General features: G+C 37.7%; 1 protein-coding gene across 1 annotated transcript in view; it reads right to left on the bottom strand.

Moving 5' to 3' along the window:
* Positions 1-10,387, bottom strand: part of ITK (IL2 inducible T cell kinase) — a 28,615-nt gene extending 18,228 nt beyond the window's left edge. Inside the window, exons 1-4 of the mRNA XM_072400443.1 lie at positions 10,036-10,387; positions 6,628-6,732; positions 5,554-5,635; positions 3,150-3,278 (exon numbers count right to left, since the gene is read on the bottom strand). Of these exons, the coding sequence (XP_072256544.1) occupies positions 3,150-3,278; positions 5,554-5,635; positions 6,628-6,732; positions 10,036-10,245 (526 nt within the window). The 5' untranslated portion in view covers positions 10,246-10,387. The remainder of the gene's footprint in view (positions 1-3,149; positions 3,279-5,553; positions 5,636-6,627; positions 6,733-10,035) is intronic.
* Between the last annotated feature and the right edge of the window lie 12,254 nt (positions 10,388-22,641).

Below are 22,641 nucleotides of genomic sequence, written 5' to 3' on the forward strand. Positions count from 1 at the left end.
AGTTATCAACCCAACTTTAGCAGAACCCATTGCAGATTACATGATATACAGTAAGCCTTAGTTTACTGCAGGTATTGGAATAAATTTATCCGGGACAGGACAAGACAGACTATCATGGGAGAACCTGGGTGACCCAGTAGGTTTTATGTTATAAAGACCTACTTGTCTATGTGAATAAGCAAAATAAATAATTGTACGGTGACTTTACAAAACCAAACACAAATTAAATAGTTCTCCAAAAAACAAAACAAAAAAAAGGCAAAACAATTAATTCTTCACACTTGTTATGCATTTTCTTTCATTGGTTACTATTGTATGTCAGACCACATTCATGCTTTTCAGCAACAACAAGCAGATTTCTTTATCACTTCCTGCCCCCTTTTGGAAATTCCCTGCTTAACCATCCGTTACTCTATCTGATTCTGAAACCATCACTAGGTCCCTCGCCCTCGCTTCACTTTTCCCATCTGCACCTTCTGAGAACTATTACGTGTTCAATCTCTCCAGCAGTTCTCTGTTGCTAGTACAGTGCCAATCTGTTCTTTCTCCAATGCTTTTTCTTTTCCAATAGTTCATGCCACATATTTACAGAAATCAAGGCAACACTTATTATAGGCATACAAAATGAAAATCTGTTTTAACACACTGCAAAAGTCACAATCCAAAAGAAAACTAATACATTTAACCTTATATTGTCAGTTTAACTTTTCATGTAGGTAGTATTGGATAGGTTAAGAACTTTTGTCAGGTTTTAATTGCTGTCCCTGTTCAGCAGATACATCTTCATGACCACTGTCATTGGAACAGGAAATGCTATAGTTGTCACCTGAACACTTGTTCCAGTGACTGTTGTCAAAGGTGAAATTTACCTTCGTTTTGTGGGGGAAATGCCACTTACTTATTCTCACTCTGGAACAAAAGTTATTAGAAGCCACTAAGAACTAAGAACCTAAGAGAGTTTCTAACCCTTCTATTCTCTATCCACTTTAATGTAGTCTAAATATTTAGTGTAGTATATACAAAGAAACCTATGTTCTTGTATAGTTATACTATCAAGCTGTGCCTGGGCCAAGGGCTTAACAAAAGCAATTGACCTAAGGCCACCACTCCAAGGTAGGCCATCCAACCACACTGCATGTATGGCCATAGGTCATCTTGTCTGAAGATATACAGAAGTACCTGCAAATCTCCCATGTCACGTAAGACCAAAAATAAGAGCACAGAACTGTGGGATCATTTAGCCTCTTGCTATATTATCAGCTTCTTTTGTTGCCGTTGTCACTGTAAAGTAGATTCACTTTGTCTGTTTCTCTAAATGCCCACTTAGACTAAGAAAAGAAATTCAAAATGATGTCTCCAAAAAAGGTAAGGAAACCTTCCACTGGGGTCAACTTTTCCAACAACAACTCTCTAAAAATGGAATTTCCCTCACTTTGTAAACTTTTGCTCCCACTTTTTGTCAATAGGACACCAGCAAAAAATAAGCTGACAAGGGGCTAACTATTTCCTATTCTATCCAAAATGAAAAATATAAAGTTTAGTATACACTTTAAATCGGAACTCGAGCTGGAAGTAATAAGGACATTCCTCCTAGACTGAATAGTGTTTAATTAATATAAGCCCAGCACATGTAATGATGTGCTCCCCATACAGGTATGTAAATGATAGTCTCACAGCCCACAGAAATTAGTAAAATAATTTAAAAAGAATAATTTAGCCATACGATGCAGTTTCTCTAAATGATCAGAAATGCATTCTCATAGATTTTGTGACTCTACCCACAACTGCCATCATTCTGAGAACCTCAATACTGACCCTTTGCTGAAGTAATAAAAAGTTTACAACCTACTCTGTCTACTACTCACAACTGGAAAAGATGTTTCACTATTCATGCAAAAACAGTACAGTAAGTTGTAACCAAATCAGTATTTTTCTGGTTATATTTAAAATAAATGTTCAAAAAACTCCACTTAAAATTTTTATTTATGCTAGACAATTGATCTGAATAATTTTAAGTCAGGTTTAATTTATACATGTAGATGTTTTGTGAAGCTGTTGTGTTAACACAGGTATGATTGTAACAGATAGGCCACATACCTCATGATCTTTATTTAAAACATTATTTATAAAGTTAACATTATAGAAAAAATCATTTTCCTGCCATCATCACGTCTTTTCTAATGCGTTTTACCATATGGCAGCCCTATCATAACGTGAAATGCGTCAGAAGGGGTGATGTGTCTGGTAGGATGGTTCTCTTGTACCCACACTGTCAATGTTCTCCTGGCTGGACCAGTAACAAGTCAATGGATAGCATGGGATTAGCAAATGTGCTGCCTGTCGGGTATCTTGGTTGGTGGTTAAAAACCATGGGTGTGGCAGTTTTTCAACTTTAAAGAGTTTTACCCAGTTAGGTAGTTATCCCCTTACTTCCTATTTTGGTGATGGGTCACACAGGGAAAGGAAGTGATGGAAATCCCAATAAAAGGGACATAAGCAGTAATAAATAAAAGCACTTTTCTTAGTGTTTGTTGGTCTTTCTGTCTTTCATGGAAGTAAAAATGCCCCTCACCTTCCCACTTCATCTATATATGTTGTGTACTGGTATCTTAGGTAAGTGATCCATTAAGGTCAGCCGAAATTCTGATTCTTAACTGACTCCATGATTACCCAAAAATAGTTTTGGCTACATTTTTGCTCCAATATAAGGGTATACTGGAACAAATGATCTGATCTATGAAACCACACTTTGCCAAGCAGACAGTCAACTTGTAAAGAAGACCTCTAATTTTTTATCATATACTGTAGTATTGACACCTCCTCCTAAGCCATGCAGCCCCTGGCAATACAGGTTGGGGAATCAACAATTAATTTAGGTTGCAGAAGTTTCAGGTTGTTGTGTATCAACAACCAAAACTTAAGGGCTGAATATTATTTGTTATATGGCATTGACTTAAAAAAATGGGTTGGGGAATTGGCCCAGTTTGCACCAAATTTGGTGTCAGGCAAATTGTTTCCTATATCACAGTATATAGAAATAATACAAGCACTGTACTGTGTATAGATAATAAAATCCATCATCAATCACTGTTTTTTAACATTCAAGTTAGCATATAGAATGCATGTTCTACATACAAAGTGATACTTACAGCCAATGGTGGGGTCATATAGTGAGCACCCCACTGCCATCTTTTCTGTCTGGCAGCAACATCTCCACCGACCCTCTACCCAAAAGTTGGGGTGGTACTTGGGAATGAGGCAGTGGTTGTTCTTGGTCACTATATATTAAAAGAAAGTTTATATTAGTCATCATTTTACCACATCCAGTGGTTTACACAACAGTGGTTTTAGGTTTAAACAAACTTTAAATTGCTTCTGCCACATGTAACCCTATTAGTAAAATGAATCATAAAAAAACAAAAATTAATAAGTGTATTTAGAAACAAAGGCATTAGATGAACATAAGATGGTTTTGTAATCTTCCAATGAAAATAAAACTGCTGTAATATATAGGTAGTGTTTAATGCCTTCTGTTCCTGTGAGAAGTGTTGAGGCTGTTATTGACATTTTTGTGTTCTGAAAGAAAGAAAGCTAAAAACTGCAGGGTAAAAAGTTCCATGATTATACTACAACTCAATTTCCCCTTTGTGAAAGTAACTATATTCTTGCAGTGTTATAGCTAGAATGGTGCCCACTTCTGTCTGTCTGTCTGGCAATAAAGTGTGCCCGGGCACTCCAGATCACTATTCAAAATGATCCACATTTGGCATCAACCAAAAGCTAAAATACCAGTTAGATAGATCTGACAGGAAGCCTGCAGTTTTATCTTATTGAAGAACGTCTGCATATTTCTCAGGTTCCTGCTTAGCATCTTGCACTGCCAACTTCTATGGTCTTTGTACTCAAAAAAACATCCTATACACAGGAAGTAACATTGATACTTTTATTCTGTAAACACGGACATGTGTTCGGACGACATTTTGTACATTCATCAGAAAGACACAACAGCATTAGGTTTGATATAGGATGTTCTTGATAAATGGCCTCATCTAAACACTAATCAGTTTTCTATATAACTAAATAATTCTGCACTTAGAAGAACAAGAAAAGTCTGATTCGCCAAGGGCAACCAATCAAATCTATAAATTTAAATTTGGGCAGAAAAAATAGTTTAGGATCTTAGATTGCTGTGGCAAGCACCTCATCTTTATAATCCATCCATTTACACATCCCTATTTAATGTACAGCGCCACGTAATATGTTGGCGCTATATAAATCCTGTTTATTATTAATAATAATAATAATAATAAAAATATTAATACACATCACTTCCATTGTAATGATAGTTCAAGTAGCAAGAAGAGAATATATAAAGAAAATTGATATTGGAAGCATATTGTGCCTGTCAAGAATGTATTCTTGTGTCACAAAAAAATCCTCATTATGTCCTTTCCTGGCAACATGCAGAGAAATCCACAAACATCAGTAAAAAAAAACTTTGCACTAAACTTAATTTTAAATTTACTTTAGGAAGCAGGCGTATCCTTGAGTCTACAAAAAATGCTGAGAACCAGGGGCATGTTGTAATTGTGGGCCACAATTTTCATAATGCATGTAGTATGGCACAGCCTTGTAAGTCATTTTTAGCATAAAAGTTTTAAAAACATTTTATTTATAATTGTTGTCTCCACCTGTGACCAACCTTCTTAGGTTTAGTCTGAATCAGGTCTGATTTGTATTATGCTGGGGAGCTTTATCTCCTCTTTTTTTCAAAGTAACTACTGTAAGCAGAAAATGATGGGGAATCCACAATTATTTTGCTGCCACTGGAACAGGAGATATGGGAAATCTTCCAAAAAAATATTTTTAGGGGAATATTCTCAGAGTGAAAAATCTGTCACCAGAACAGAAAATTATGGCACATTTCCCCGCAGAGCAAAAAAATAATATTAATCATAGAGTTTCTATTCTCTTCCTACTCTATCCAAAACTACTATAATATATTTTATATAATAGGTACACTGGAGTAAGGCTTGGGTTATGGTGAGCTTTTGGAGTAAAAAGGTGGCACTAGTTTAGGGTTTGGGGGTGGGGTGTGTGACGAGATTGGGTTCAGCTACAGACAAAATAAATTACATTCAGATTTTTTTTCTTTTTTATTAAGTGATTATTTACGAGATAATGATCTATGTAACAAGGCTTAGTAAACATATGAAACTTTAAGCATAATTTTTAGGACAACAGAATGTAAAAAAATATATATTATATAAAAAACTTATAAAACTTATATAAATTATATAAAACTTATAACCTTCAATGCACATGGTTTGTATAGCTGTAATGAGGTAATGAATTCCCAGTGAATGTACGGTATGCAATTTTACAATCCAGATCATTAATACAACATTTTTTCAAATATTACATGTATTGTAAAGGGTTCACAACACAGACTAATAACTTTAGGTTTAACTATTGAATTACCAGAACCTCATAAGCAAACAATTCCTGTGCCAAATATTGGATATAAATGTTTACTCATGTACAACGTCCTACCTTCTTTCAAAGCTAGAACCCACTGCTGCCGGCTTTCTTTGTCTGGTGCAAAGATGTACAAAAAATAATTCTCATGGAGGACCTAAAGAAACATACAAAGTTTCAGATTTTAGTATTTAGTTACAAATGCCATGCTAAAAAAATGAATGCTTAATAAACTATTTTTTTTCTTGGAAAGCAACAACATCCTGAATAGAAAAGTCTGTGTCCAGTCAGCATGGGAGTCGGACCTGGGGAAGCATTGGCCTCTCTTCAGAAAATGATAGACCCATTGCTGAGTTAAAGATTAAGCTCTTCATGCAGAAACACAGGCTTTGGTAAAAGTAGATCTATAAATCTGAGTCGTAAACAGGAGGTGTGATTGGATCTATGCAGAAAGGCTGCAACTTCCATATTGAGTGGGTCCTTTTCATAGCATGCTGGCAAAGCAGATTGTAGTTTTTACAGAAAACAACCCAAAGATCTATCTTTTGTTCTGATACAGGTGGAATGTATTTTTAGAGATTTGCCCCTGATTTCTATAAGGAGGTCATTATTGGATGTGAGAATGACTTTCACATTTTCACAAACTATTCTTTCCTATATCACTGTTCTAAACACAATACTTTTGATCCAAGGAAGCATGCACAAAATTAATAAAGCAGAAGCAGGGGGATTCTTGCACTTCAGGTCCTAAGGTACAGCTTCTTCTGCAGCAAGGTGAACAGTGAGTTGCACCATAGTGACATTTCCTTAAACTACAATTCAGAGGGAGCAATGCCCAAAAGGATCTTATATTGCAGACATACAGATCTATATATATATATATATATATATATATATATATATTGTTTCAGGAGAAATTCAAGGCAAACTTTAATAGTAATGGCATAATTAATGTTTTTAGATGTTTTGTATATGACAGCATAGTCTTCCTTTTTTATTTTACCTCCACCTTAACGCTGTCTTTTATTCTTTCTACATAACTAAATGGACACAGCTATCTATCTAATATATCTATATATCTATTCATAGATATATGTAATATCATTTGTGTACTGCTTTGTTGGAGAAAATGTGAAGCAACATAATTACCTGAAAGGCATACTTGTTTTTGCAGGCAATGCTGACATCGGTGGTGACAATTTCAACACATTTAATCTGGGCCACATCAACAAAACCTCTGAGGCTACGGACTCTCTGGGGACAGAGAATAATATTTGCAATGTTACATTACTGTATTACATCATTAAAGTCAACTTGTACCAAAGATACCTAGGAAACTATTGAAACTAGTGGATCAACACAACAGCCAAACAACTTTTATTTTAAATAGAAAAAGTTGGAAACAGCAGCCTATATATTTTAAAAAGAATTGGTACCTGGTGCTATTCAAGTCTTTGAGACACAGTATGCATTAGATTTTCTATGGATTGTCATATCATTTTGATATGATACAGGAGAGAATCATCTTTATCTAGTCATCAGAATGTACCAACCAATTCAAGGTATTTTAAGTATGGTATTTTAAGTGACACCTCCAGTGTCCAGTGACTCATATAATTGTGGAAAGTTTGAGTGGTCCGTGTGAGAAAAGAGCAGCATTGTGATCTGGGCATGGGAAATTGGCAAGACTGAGAGTAGATGTGAGAAAATGCAGGATCCAAAGTGGTCTAGCATCTTCAGTAGGTGTTCAGAGTCAAACAAATGTCAGTGTGAAACTTAGTTCCACTAGCTTGCTTGACAAACTGACAGAAATACTTATGATAGTCCCTAACCAATTTAATGATTTGATACAATGCTTCCTTAGATTTTATGATGGAGAGGGGACTGTGGATTTTGTAACGTAGCAGACTACAAGAAAGTTTAGGCACTATTTTATTATTAATATTTTAATACAGTTATATAGAATATAAAATATCTTCAATCAAAACTATTCTTACTATTTTTGGATAGAGTATCCCTGCTGGAAAAATATAATCCCCCAAAATTCTGGACAGTTATAACCTATTCCTTGTCCTGTGGACCACTGGATGGTGGGATAGGGAGAAGATCAGGTGCTCCACTGGACAGATCTAACCTCAAACTCTAGCTGGACCTATCTAAGTTAAAAACTTGTCCTGTGGACCCCTGGACAGATCGAATGTGTTTTTTTCTGTGGACCGCTGGACAGATCTAACTTTGTTGTTTGGCCTGTGGACCACTGGAGAGATCTAATCTATTTGTACTGTGGACCACTGACACCAAAAGGAAAAGTTAGGGCACCTGTACCAGTACCAATTGCCAAAGCTTGGAAATTCTCTTCCTGTCGTGACAGTATTAACAAACCATCAGGTGAAATTAAAGCACTCAGTGGGAAACAAGGCATCCAGTACACCCAGAAGTATGCCAAATAGAAGATTCTCTACAAGAGAGCGGCTGGTTCATGGCTGCTTGAACCAGCTACTGATGGATGCTAGGCAAACCCAATTTAGGTTACTACTTGAGGTCCACATACACATTTTTAAACCTTAATGGTGGAAGTGGAGGCACCAACCCAGGAGTAAGTTAGCTTTGAAAGAAGCATGTTACTGGAATAGAATTGTATTTGGAATTGAATATTATGATGTAGCACTTTAGTTCTCAATTACCATATTTCTACCACAACCCCAGGGGTAAAAACTGTTAGACAAGTATATCAAAATCTGAGTTTTGACATCAATCCACATCTCCATGTTTTTTTCCTGTCATGTTCCTCTTAGGGAGAATCTAAATGAAAGTAATTTTCTTGCTAAAATAAAACCACTAAATAATGTGTCCCAACATTGGAGTCTTTCCTTCACCACCAATGTCCACAATATGAGAAATGCCACTTGAACAAGCTTCAGAATTTGATGCAATGGATGCATGGGATCTCTGGTACTCGCTGTTTACTGTGATTCCCTTTTCCATTTTCTGATTCTGCTTCACTTGTGTGTTCTACCAGAATACACGGGGCTGGAGGATGAAGTAACTTAGTATAGAGGACACCAATAAACAAATTCCACTGGAAGCATTGTGTTATGAACATTCTTCAACTGTCCATTTTTCTACACTAATTTGGTGATCACTGGCACGAGTATCGAGACTAGTATGAACTTAATATTCTCTATTGATGGACACATCACTTGGCAATTTTATTTTGACAAAAGTTTCTTTAATAAGTCTTTACACAGTTTCTTACATAAAAACTTATGTGTGGCATACTTATGGACCTGCATGTTGCTTAGACTATAGGTGGGCCATAGCAATCTAATGACATTTGTTAGTCTACAAATTTTCTGCTGGACCAGGAAACAATCCTATAGCTATTGGTGAAAAGCCACCCAAGACATGTCAGCGGATAAAGTAACTTCACAAACCTTGTCTAAAAAATAGTAATATTGCTGTGCAGGTGCCCGAAGAGAGCCTTTACCACTCCATTCAGGGGCTTAAACCCAAAGAGGTTTGAAATATGACCACTTCTGTTGAAAATTTCCAGCAGCCAGAATACATTACTAAGGGTAAATGGGACTGTGGCTGTGCATACAACCAACCTGACATCTTTGGTGATTCCACGATTTAGTGAAAGGAGAATGTGCTCTATCCTACCGCCATCTTGACTTTTATTTGCCACAATTTAGTAATAGAAACAGAGTAGCTAGAGACATTGTAAATAAAAAAAAATGTAAAGTAATATTCTATTTCAGGAGACAAAAATTAAATATACATATATTCTCTATAATTAGCAATATATACAATTCCAGAGGTCCATTACATTTTTTTAATAACAATGTCACATTATTTCCCACTATTGTCTATCACTATTGTCAGTACCACTGTACTGCGATTACAGTAAATACAGTATAATAATTGTAAAATTAGGCCATGAATCATTATGGGGTAGATACAATTTTTATTTTTGTGTAATATTTCATGCAAAACATAGCTAGGCCTTCCTAAATTAGAAGGTGTTTACATATTTAGTTTATCAAAAAAGCCCAAAATACTGGGATTATCTCTCATTTTAGAATATCAGGTGAGATGCAGAGTATTAATTTTTTCTCCTTTTGTAAACTGTACATCCAAAACCAGACTTACATCACACATATAGCTGAATACTAAAGAGCTATTTAATGAAAATAGCAAACAGCTGTTTCAGGTTTGAAACAATGGCTTCCAATGAGTAGGTCATACCAGGTTATGATAAACTGGGCTAAAATGGATTAAAACATCTTCCTCTAAACTAGTACAGTGGAGCCTTCTTTAGAACAGAATATAGTTACCTGTTTAATTCCAAAAACAAAACCCAGCAAAATAGAATGATTATTTCTCAGTAAAGATAGTAAGTGATTCCATAAAAAATCTAGTATATTTAAAGAACACATATGGAAGAAACAATACATGTTTTTGTAAATTAATGAAGATAGATAAAAACTTAAGACACACCAATTTAAGTAGGCAGTTAGGTTTGTATGGCCAGCCAGTATGGCCCCCTTTACTCACCCCATTACGGTGTTCATAGTAGTTAAGTGAGGTTGGAGTAAGGATGAAGACCCTTGACTTAAAGTTGGCTGGAGAAGTCCTTCTTTTTTGCTGGGATCTCTTGATGAGCACCTGTCGTAATAGGACTGAATGATTCATCTGAAACATTGAACTCGGCTCCGCTGTGTCACAAGAGGGCCATCGGCTGATCATATGATCGTTGGTATCCATTTAAAGCAATAAAGTATTCAATCCAAAGAAAGCCTAACAGATGATTGCGAAAAATTTAAACATGATGAGGTCTGTTAGGAAATAATTTCAGAAAAATGGGGTCTGGAAGAAACATAGACAGTGGAGGAGGAGCTCATGAAATGTTATCTGCAGATCTATGAGCAGAGTCAAGGTGTTAAACATGAGATCTAAGACCTCAAGCTGTAACCACATCCTCTTTACTGAGCTGCTGCAGTGTAGGTTTGTCATCAGTAACAAATAAACTTCCTACTGAAAGGTTATTCATTCCTCCTACTGAATGTATATCCATATTGTAAATGAGTCAAGTAAATTGAGTAAATCTGATTACGTGGACTAGAAATAGATTCTGCTTCAGGTTTGTATAGGTAAATGTCTTTAGACAGCAGCCTCCAAGGGGAGTTTGCTTCTTGGATCTACTTTAATGCCAAGCACCTGCTGCTTTTATTGGCTAGTGAATACACTGATCAATTGATGACCAAAAGAAAGTCATCATGCCGACTAATAAAGTACCTATTTCCTTTAGTGAGCTAGAGATGGAAGCAGGGGCTGTACATATCAGGCACCTGAAAACCTGAAGAACAGAAGCCAGGTTACCATTGGTACCATTGGTAAGGACATTAAGGAAACACACCAAATTTGTACCTATTAGACAATATTAGCACATGTAACTGAACCTCCTATGATCCCCTGCAGAACAGCTCTCAGGATTACTCTATATTAAGGATGCAGGTAAAGGTTAACTGCACTCCTTGCCCACCAGGGTTTAAATATCTTTGCACAGAAGAAACTGAGAATATGCTTACAAAAAGAGATGACCTCAACAGCATGTTTCTGCTCCTTCACTGGCCCTAATGTATTAAAGCTCTCCAGTGCTGGAGAGAATACACTTTCTTTGGTGGAGCTGGGTGATCCTGCAAACCTGAAATGGATTTCCTAACGTCATTTATTAATCTGTATTAAACGTGAATCTTCTCCAGTCTTGGAGAGCTTAAATAAATCAGGCCCACGGTCTAATTGAAGAAAGGTAGGACGTATAACCTCACTACAATGATGACTGTGAAGAGATCCAAGACCTGGCTGCACTGCATGTGGCAATAATTATTTTAGCACATTTCATGCATGCATTTACATATCATTGGTGGCTTTTTTTTAATGCTACATAAAATTATAAAAAAGTGTCAAAAGTAAAGTTTGAAAACCCCAAACTGGGGAGAATGGGGAAGTGTTGCTAAACATAATGTCATCCTAATTTTCAACACATTTGACAAAAACAGATCAGTGTCCATCTTAGAAAGAATGCAGATATACAATAAAGCTTAATTTACTCTGGGGACTTCGGAAAACATTAAACACACCCTGTTGTTATTCGACTTGCCAAAAATGTATTGATCTGCATGATACACATCTGTAAGACAGGACCCATAGTCAGACTGCTCAGTAACAAATTCAACTTCCATCATTTTAATGGAGTTACAATACTATAAAGTGGTTACATGAAACAAAACATGATTATATTATAAGGGTTACAAGATCCAGAAGGCTTGCAAACACTTTGTTCTAAAAGAATGTTGCAACATAAACCTTCCAAGTTTGGTGCCTTCAAAATTTCTCGAAGAATTACTTGTTCTGTGAAAGTATGGATCTACCTAGAGATGTTTGCTAGAGATTATAAAACACCTGCAACACCTCATCCAACCCCTGAATTAGGTAAGGAAATATTAGACAGGTCTCTCTACTGATTACCGCAGTATCCAGGGGAACTTGAAAAAGTTTTGCATCTGCAAATGCACATGGAGCACTTCTTTACTGTCCAGCTGTAATGCGCCTGGGCACACAAAGCACAGCCAACTCTAGGAAACCTTTCATCAAGCTTTATTGCGTAGTCAGAAAACAAGCCAAAGCTCACAGAAGGTCAGTCCGATAAGCATGGTACAGACAGATGAGGCAAAGGCAGGTCAGGAACAATCTGAAATCAGGGCAGGCAGAGTTCAGGCAGAATCAGATATCAGACCGGGTTGCTATTGGTGATGACACAACAGAAGTCAATAGGATAACCAACACACATAGAACGCACCCAAGCACACTGTCACACAGAGGCTTATAACGGGCAATGGGGTTCAGGACAGGTTCTCCTTAAATGGGCAGAGTGCCGAATGACCTTGCGCCATTTGATTGGAGGATCAACTGAATCCCCTGCGGCCAATTCAAACTAACTATGTCCCGCCCCGCAGCAAGGCAGCTGAGTGCCTCGCCCCCAAGGAGTACAAGAGGCAGGCGTGGTAGCATGCACACCTCTTTCAACAGCACCCCTGGGACATGCTATGCCTTGCATGCCCGCAGGAGTGCTGAGAATTTGAATATCACTGTCCATGTCCATGGGAATGCTGGGGATGCCACCTGGCCGAACAGTAGTTAGGCCAGAACGTTTCCCTGCGCCGGCAGGGAGAGACGTGCTGCGAGCAGGGCAGCAGCCTCAGCCACTGCCAGCTGCAGCGGCATCTTCCTCGCTGCCTGTGATCCCCATGGACGCCACGGGCTCGCTGGACAGGTAAGTACCGTGCACCAGCACTGCGACCGCACACTGTCCACAAATCGTTGTTGTACCTGTATATTTTCCATTGCTTCTCCACTTTGTTCCACTGATTTCCACAGCTGTTGTGCACTTCTCCACTGATCACTGCTGTACCTGCACACTGCTCAACTAATCATCACTGCTTCTGCATATTTCTTCACTGACCACCACTGCACTAACCGCCATTTCACACATGCACTTCTCCACTAACAACCACTGCATCTTAACTAGCTATCACTGCCACGACACTCTACTACACTGCTCACCACTGGACCCTTATACCGTTCTACTGACTCACTGCACCCACGTACTCTTTACCTGACCATCAGTGTTCCCATGTATTCGACCACTATTGCACCCATACACTCCAAGTCCACAGTGACTTTATAATTTGTTGATCTTTGCTTTCTTTATGTCAATAAGCTAAATGTGCTTCAATTTTGTTGCTGCCAGACAAATAGATTTAATTAAAAAAAAATGACCAGGGACTTAGTAAGGTCTCTAAATGTAGAAGAGGAAGTACTGGCAAAAATTGACATGTAACATTTATTTCAATGTGATCTGGTGCACTACAGTGTGGGTGCATTAACATGTGTTGTATTATTATGTTTGGGTGCCCTGTGAAATGCACCACCCTGAATTGTGGTAAAGTACACTACAATGTAGTTTACTGCATATGACTATAATGCATAGGTGTGACCAGGTCCTGAATAATTTTTCAATGCATAACTAACTAAATAATACCTAACTTCTATGAGTGTGGCTTTAAACTTTTTATGGGTGATCCTTGCTTGGAGTAAAATGTTTATTTCCCCAAACATATAATCATAGCTCTCCCTTTTTCCTCCCAACATGCATTCTGCCAAACTAAATGGTGTCATTGTTTATATGCAAATTTTGACATTTTGTAAAAGTCAGAAGCTAAGCCCTCATTTCTATTACAAACCACCTTCCCTTGCGGCTGAAGTATGCAAAGAGCAGTGACCATTGTTGTAGTGACGCACATTTATCCCTATGCTTTGCTATCTTTTGGACAAAATAGGGCCTGAGGGTACACTGAAGAGAAAGTGAATAAGTGATTCCATTGGTTGGTGTAATAAGTATATAAATATCTCTTTTTGTCCTGGTGACCAGTGTCCCAAGTGATGGTAAATCCACAAATTTGGAGGTGCCACAAAAACAAGAAGTAAGGATACATTTTTAGTGGAGAAACCTGTTCTGGTGACAACATCAGAGAGCCAAAAATTTACTTACAGGGGCAAGTATATTTGCAGCATTCTACTGAGAGTTTAGAACGGGTTGAGGGGGTGGAGGGTTTTTAAAATTCATTATTCATCATTCATTTTACACATTAAGTGCTTAGAAAAATATATTAAGCACTAGTAAAAAAAAACTGACACATCTTCCAATTGAATCTAATGATTTTGGGAACCTTGGATAAAAACATTTATAAATTTAGCAAACAATTACTATAGGAAAGTGTACATTGGAAAATTCAAGTTTACACCATAGCCTTAACTCAAGTATATATCGTAAGTGTATTGCTATACATTTCCTGGAAACCATATTCTTAATCTTATTGCAATTTTTATTTATTTTAATACCTATTTTGATTGCAAAAGTAGAGTACAAGGATTAATCAATATTTTTAATATGATTTTGTGACCTGAACAAGCAAGATGAATTTGTGAATGTATATATATTAATCTTTCACAGTGTGTCACAATACTCTCCGCATCCCCTGAAGAAGTCCAATAAGGGCGAAACGCGTCGAAAAGGAGATACATGATTGTACCATCCAAATATTATCCAGACTTTTTTGTGTCGCAGGTGTACCTTATTTATATGTGTGACTTTATAAATTAAAGTTTATCTATAGTTTTTTTTAATAAATCTTTTTGGAATAGAATAAAGCCAAACTATAATTTTTTATTGAAAAAGCCTTTTTGAGTGCCATCTTAACAGCCTTCTGTTTTATTTTCCTTCTCTTTTTAAAATCAGTAATGTACGTATTATAGGCTGGGCACCCTTCAGATATATCTGCTTCTTTCCTATGAAATTCCCTTATGACTTTTTCTTTCTCATTTTGGCTCAAACAATTACTATAATTAACTAAAATCTATTTTAAAAGCAAATCTAAACCAAAATACTAAAGTCTCATATGTTATTTAACTTTGCAATCCTAAAATCATTTTTAATCTTTTACAATAGAAATCTTTCTTTAGGAACAATGACACTTGGTATGCCTGCCAAAAAGGCCCTTGCTTAGGTATGTCCTGTACATATATAAAAATATATAACATGAATAGTAAATATTTTACCTGCAATAACATATGTAAATCCAGGAAGTCTTGTAACCCATCCACCCCCTCCAGACAGTACAATTAAGTCTAGGATTTCAGCTGCAGCTACAGTACTATAATACTATAACTTTAATATTCTTTCCAGCTGAATGGACAGAAAGATGTTTTTGCTACGGTTCCACACCATCTTTGACCCAGGATCATCCCACCATTTATTATAGCAATCTTTTATAACGAAGGACCCCTTAAAAACTGTAAACATTTTTTGTATATGTCTAGGTTCAGTCATGTGACATTCATCTTCATTGCAAAGACTTGGATCTCGGCAGCCTTCTACTGAAAGTTCAGGATGGGGCTGAGCTTGATGTACTGGGCTCACAGGAAGGTTGAATCAATCTGAAAGAGAAGTGGCACCTGATTGGTGAGCATACAGTACATTACTAGGAGAGGGAACAGCTGGAGCTGCTTTGCATATGTTAGTGCTGGTCCCTTATGTTTTTTATGTTCTTTCTGTTTTATAATTGTTTATGATCTTTTGGTATTTTTTATGTCAAGTACCGGGTATTATTACGGTAAATGTACACTAGTGAGTAGTGTTGATCGAACAGCTGAGTGTTCAATTCAGCAGCTTTTCGATCGAATAGCCCGATATTTTTTGGTTAATCGAGTGTTGAGTTCTAACACCAATAAAATCTATAGGGGGGGGCTTTGTAGAACTGCTCCCCTGATTGCTCTTGGAGCCCTAGCGTAACTGTAGTATGTATTCATGAATAGGGATTCTCTATCCAAGATCACAGTGTTCTTGAATAGAGAATCTCTATTCAAGAACACATACGGAACAGCAGTTCATCTGTGACCCCAAAGTTCCCACGGTCACCGGGCTGTACTTATCAGCCCGGTGATCGTGAGGACTGAACTGCAGATGAACTCCTAATGGAGAAACCCCATTGAGAGTTCATCTGCAGTCACAGCTGATTGAAAGCACTTGCGTGCCTCCTATCAGCTGTGACCGCAAGTTCCCACGCTCCCCGGGCTGTACTTATCAATGATAAGTACAGCCTAGTGACCATGGGAACTGAACTCAGATGAACCGCTAGTGCCCGGGGATCGCAAACAAGAGGATTCCCAGGGCTGCAAAGGAATCTTCCTGTTTGCGATCCCCGGGCACTAGAGGTTTATTAAGTGTCCTGGGTTTAAAGTGGATTCTCAGGGCTGCAATCATTCTTGCATCCCTTGGAATCCTTCTGTTTGCAATCCCTGGGCACTAGAGGTTAATTAACCTCTAGTGCCTGGGGATCGCAGTGGAACTGCAGATAAACTCTCAATGTAGTTTCTCCATTGAGAGTTCATCTGCATTCACAGCCGATTGAAAGCACTAGCGTGCCTCCTATCAGCTGTGACCAAAAGTTTCTACGCTCCCCGAGGCTGTACTTAATAATAATACAGTTACATAATAAGTACAGCCCGTTGACCATGGGAACTGAACTCAGATGAACTCTCAATGAGAAACTCCATTGAGAGTTCATCTGGAGTTCGCCTTTTTTTTTTAAAACATATTTTTAAACACAAATTCGCAAGGCGAATTCTATGTTTTTTGGGTCGGGTCTGCACGAAATCAAACCGCCAATTTCAGGTCGAATATAGGGACAACACAAATTCGAACACCAACACTACTGGTGAGCTCTCAAAAGTGTAGCAGACATCATTAGGTGATTAGGAGGTGACCATCCAGCCTGCTAAAGGTAAATGACAAGGTATAAGTAAGAATGATTTAACGCTGAACTTCAGCTGTACAAAAAAATGCATACTCTCAGTTACTGTTTTCATACATCCTTGTACAGGTGGACCAAAGGTGACAAGTTTCACAAGTACCACCCAGCTTTCCTCCTCTTTACCTGGTATAGAAAATTATGGGTAGCTGCTCAAGTGTACTTTCTGAGACTGTGAAAATGAAAAAAATGTGGTGAAGGGAAGGCTGCAAGACAGAGGAACTACTTTAGTTTTTACTAGTTTTCTCATTCTTGGAATTTAACTACTTAGTAAAATAATGTTATGCATGCAGATGTGTAATTATTTAAGGAGGGCATGACAGTATAGTGTAATAATACAGTCTATTCCTACTAACAACTTACCTGTCTCTACTATCCCACACCACCCTATTCACCTGCTGGAGCACTGAATAGACAGCTTAATGTATGTAAGTTCCTCTTGTTTATGTTTTTTATGTTTATGTTTAGGTTTATGTGGTTCATTTACTAATAATACAGTCTATTCCTACTAATAACTTACCTGTCTCTACTATCCCACACCACCCTATTCACCTGCTGGAGCACTGAATAGACAGCTTAATGTATGTAAGTTCCTCTTGTTTATGTTTTTTATGTTTATGTTTAGGTTTATGTGGTTCATTTACTAATAATACAGGCGGTTCATGGTGCAAAGTAAACAATACCCTTTCAAGTTTTGTAATTGATGAAGCTCTGCTGACTCCAACTATCCATTTCTGTGCAAAGAAAATCCTCTATTTCTGACTTCCTTGCATATAATTGTATAATTTTTGCAAAGTAAATTTTTACCACATTTACTGAGCTAAGTGAAATATCCCCTGCAAGGTGATAATTTAAGTTGGTATGTAAAAAGCTTTAATTCCTTGAATACATCTATTGTCCAGTTCTATCTGATAAATAAGTTGTCTATAGACACAGGAGATCAGCAAGACCTGTAACCAAATGAAAACCCCCAGGTATCAATGATGGCATGCTCTAAAGATACATTACAGCAAATGCAAATGTTTTAATTGAGGGTGAGCAGAGTAGCAAAAAAAAAGTACACACCAGTATGTTTTATGTTTAGTATGCTTAAAATCCATTACCATAAACTTTATTGGAGAGTTGAGTCACCCAAAAATCAGATAGAGCTTACACATTTCTGCTTTGCATTAGGGCAACCTATGCAACACAATGGGCAGCCTATGATGTAAATGGTGATTTATATGCAGGTGTTATAAATGGCACTTCAGTCCCAAAACAAAAATTGCATGTTCCTACAACACAACAGTGTGAATGCAACCTTAGTCATTGTTCTATTTTATACGTCCCCTAGCAATTAAATGTGGTTCCACCTGTGGACTCATATCAATACAGGATATTGAGGAGAGAAACCACATCCGGTGAAGGGGAAATTGTTGCTTGGGCCTGAGAGAAGTGAAAAAGAAACTTTAGAAAAATGTATGAAGTTTTCTTTTAGGAAAGAATTTTCTATACAGTGACAGGTGTCTTCATTTTTGTAGGTAATTAAAAAGTATATTTTTTTGTTTTCAGATTTTTTTGTAACCTGGGTGGGAAGAAAATTCTAGGTGGTGGCAGTCCCTGAATTATGACCCAACTCTTCAGTGACCATCCAAAAACAGGCGGGTGGTTACTAAAATGTGCCAGGTGGTGCGCCCAGCTAAAAGGGGCTGGGGAGAACACTGTCCTATCAAACTGAGCTGCCTTGTGAAATTGTGTCTATCTGAGAGGGCGTGTACAAGGGGGCATGCACAATGATATCTGCAGCACAGTGTGATAGATGCGTTGTCAACAACTCACTGTATTCAAACCTCCATCTCCTATACTGTTGGTTCTAATGACTTGAAATTTTCAGGGTACACAGGCTACCCTTCACCCTTTTAGTACCCTAGAATTTCAGTCCCTTAGTTTTAAAGAATTTCAAGATATGGGATAAAAAGTTTAAAAGCTTGTGAAAATACAACTTTGGGGGCGCTGTTTCAAAACTAAGTGTACCCAGGGTAGAATAAAAATATATATATTGTATATATAATAATTGACCAATTTCCCTGATAAATCATGACTTCAGGATCATGACTAAAATGTTAGCCAATAGACTATACTATCTCGAGAAGGTTTCCTTAGATTCTGCCAAGCCTCGGACCAAACACCCAGACCTGTCAATCTTATTTCCTTGGTCACTGCGAACTAAGACCATGGACCCCAAAGAGAAGCTATGTTACTCTTGATATGTTACTGTTGATTGTTACTCTTGATTGATTCAGACAGCCTTTGATAGCTTGGTATGGGACTATTTGTTTCATTTATTAGCAGAAAATGGACTTTCGTTCCTATATCACTTGCCTTTTGTCAGTTCTCCATGATACACCCTTAGCTTATGTAGTTTTACAGGGGTATTGCTTGCCCTGGTACCTGGTTTAGAAGGGCAAAAGGCAAGAACGGCCATTGAACCGTTGGCCATAGCACTTAGGCACAACGCAGATATTAAGGACATTTTTTTGTGGTCAAATTGAACACAAGTGCTCCTTCTTCACGGAATATGTTTTTATGTACTGCTCTTCTCCCCTAATTACACTACACAATTTGCTTCATCTTTTAGTCTTATTCGTTTAGTCTCAGAATTACACATGGACAAACTAATTCAATGGCCCTTGATATGAATTTACATAGTGGCCTTCTCAAACTAGGCTCACTTAACTTACTTAACTAACTTATGAGGCTCTTCTGTACAAGTTTCCACCTTTGTGTCATGGAATAAATGTATAAAATGAATAGAATTGGGGAAAACATTAGGTCCAGCTGTACAGAACACCAACCAAGAGAATGAAGTGAGTAAATTCATCTTCTGCAAACACTTCCTTTTACATTTCTCCGGCTAAACTTTCTGGCCACAAAATTCCAAAAAGTTGGCAGAAGAGACAGAAAGAGACACACAAAAGGTATCACAGTTTTCACAGCTGAGATAATTCCTCACTGACTTTTACTTCAGTGGATGATCAATATAGCACAGTGCTTTTTGTCTTTATACATATGCCTCTTTGTGGTCATAAACATTTTTTATACATTTTAATCGTTTATTGGAAAACTACTGCAGGTCTTAGTTGGCACCAATTTAAATGTGCTGCCTTGTGGACATTTTGTTTACCCTAGACATAACAAATAGACCACAACTTAGGTCTTTCTGTTTTATATAAAAGTCATTTAGGATGTGTAGAGATAAAGACCTGGACCCCAAATAGTCAAATATGTTCTTTATTCAAAATAGAAGAGTATTCTATGTATTTCCTGGCCTGACCACCAGGTGTCTCTAGAGCTCGATATTGTGTATTTTTGTTATTTTGTGTATGTATTTATACATATGCTAACAATCTGGATTTTAGTAGAGCAATGCTGCCATCTTGTGGGAATTTTGCTTATGACAGTATACTTACTATTGGATATTACTAATAGGTACGCATGCAGAACACTGTTCCAGGCCTAGTAAAAACCCATAAAGCAGCTGTTGCTGGGTAAGACCACATGTCTGCATCCAACTAGAACACTATCATTGAACCACTTACCTAAACTTAATCAACCAAAATGTTTTACCACATAAGTGTATGTCCAGCCAAAAACTAGAGCAGTGTGGTCTTCTATAGATTGCACAAAGATTTTTTTTTAACCTGGGAAAAGAACCAACACTGTAATAAATGTACCTGGGGCCTAATTGCAAAACAGTTGGATATTCACAATGTATCTAGGATATTCACAATGTAGCTCCTTATCTAGCCAGATGTAAACTATATAGATGTTGATTTGTGGTTGTGTCCTCTTCTAACTTGTGGTATCTAGAATAGTACAGTCAGCACATACCTATTGATATATAGTTTGATTTTTCACAATGTCTGTGATCCTGAAATTGTGTTTCAAAAAGGGTGCTGACAGTGAGCACATATCAGGTCAAAGGAGGATTTAGTGAAAGTTTTAGTGCATTTTAGGTTCCTGAAGTGCCAGTGCTGCATAAATAGCTGCTCTCTTTTACTATTGAGCAGTTATAGGAAGCATGGTGTAGGTCCTATGGCCTTGGCGTGATGGGTGGCTAGGTGGCAAGCCTGATGATATGACATTGTTAGCAATCCTGCAACATTGCCGCTGGTCTGATCACCTCATTTTCTGAATCCCATAAAGTGTGCATATCATACCAGACTGACTGCAAAAACATTTGCTATTTGGACTATAAGAACCTTTGGCAGTAGAAAACGGACTGGAGGCAATGACATGGCATGGCTGATGATGTAACACTGATATCAATAATCATGATTCATAATAAGATGGCTACCCATTAAAGACCAATGAGGAAGGAATAGTTAGAAGTCCCATTAGCTTTTTATTGCAGCCAAAGTTACAGATGGGAAGGTGTATCTCTATATTGGCCCTGGTGATTGTTACCAGGTCAGAAGCTAAGGGAAAAACCAAAATTTTATAGTTGGCACAAGAACCCTGGTGATAACTTCTAATTGGTATACTTGTTGCAGTGTCTAAAAAGGGGGATTTTCCATACTTTGAAAGTTTTGTTGTGTCCCTTGATTAGAATGTAAATATTGTTTTAAAGCTCTAAACCTAATAATTATTGCCTAAATACAAAAGCCATGTGTATTCTTACATGAACCTTGGTGTGATTTGTGTATTTCTTTCAGATATGTGTAGCAATCCAGTATGAAACTTTACCTTCGTGTCAGAGCTTCCTGTAAAAAAGACTGTTTACCATCACTCCCTTTTCTTTGTGCAGAGTAACTGGTCTTTTATCCGCCCCCCTCCAGTTTATCGCAGGCAGTCTGAACTGTGCCGGCCCTCCCACAGCTCTGCTATCCACACAGGTTTTGTACTTCACAGAAATAATGTCACTGCTACTTCTATACAAGGTCACATCTAGGATAGAAAAAGGTGCACACATGGTGTATTGATATTTTTTATGGCTATTGAGGAATCAATTTCAATGGGGGGAGGAGGGGGTGATCTGGGGAATTGAGCTTTAAGGTAAGGTCCTCCTAAAACAAAAAAGTTATAACTGTGGGTGGGTGGGTGTAACTGAGTGGGTGGTGGAACCTCTGGCGAGTATTTAGGGTTTTCTGTGTCTCCAGCACATTATATGTAGAATTTGGTCCAGAAAGTGGAAGCAGCAAGTTCAGCACAAAGTTGTGTGGTCACCCAGACAAGAAGTGAGGAGATGTTCTTGATGGGAATACAGATTACCATATCATAATGAAAGAGGATCTGTCCCTTACCTGCTCTCCAAACTGTAACAACATAAAGTTATGATCATGCACAACCATTAGTCCAGTCACAGAGGGATGAAACCAAACAAGTCCTGATTCTTACAATGCAAAGCTATCAGTCAGATGATTTAGAGATGACCAAGCATTCCTATGTGCCCAATATCTCCGATGTATAGATGACCAATTTCAGAAGTAGTCATTTTGCTGCTCCCTTCATGAGCTCCAGTCATGAGATAATATCACCAATCTGCAGGCAGAAGGAGGCATTTCCTCAGTCTCCTCCAGTGATCACTTGGTGCATTGTAACTTGTAACATTGTAAAAGGCCACAAGGTGAGTGGTTTCAGCGGGGCTGACCTGTCTCAAATATTTACATGGCATTTACATGATTGTGTCACCTCTGAGAAGAAGCTGCATGATACCTAAACAAAAAGCAGGAATAAAGAACACCTCTTCTCA

The sequence above is a fragment of the Pyxicephalus adspersus genome, chromosome 2, assembly GCF_032062135.1.
Source record: "Pyxicephalus adspersus chromosome 2, UCB_Pads_2.0, whole genome shotgun sequence".
Taxonomy (NCBI): Eukaryota; Metazoa; Chordata; class Amphibia; order Anura; family Pyxicephalidae; genus Pyxicephalus; species Pyxicephalus adspersus.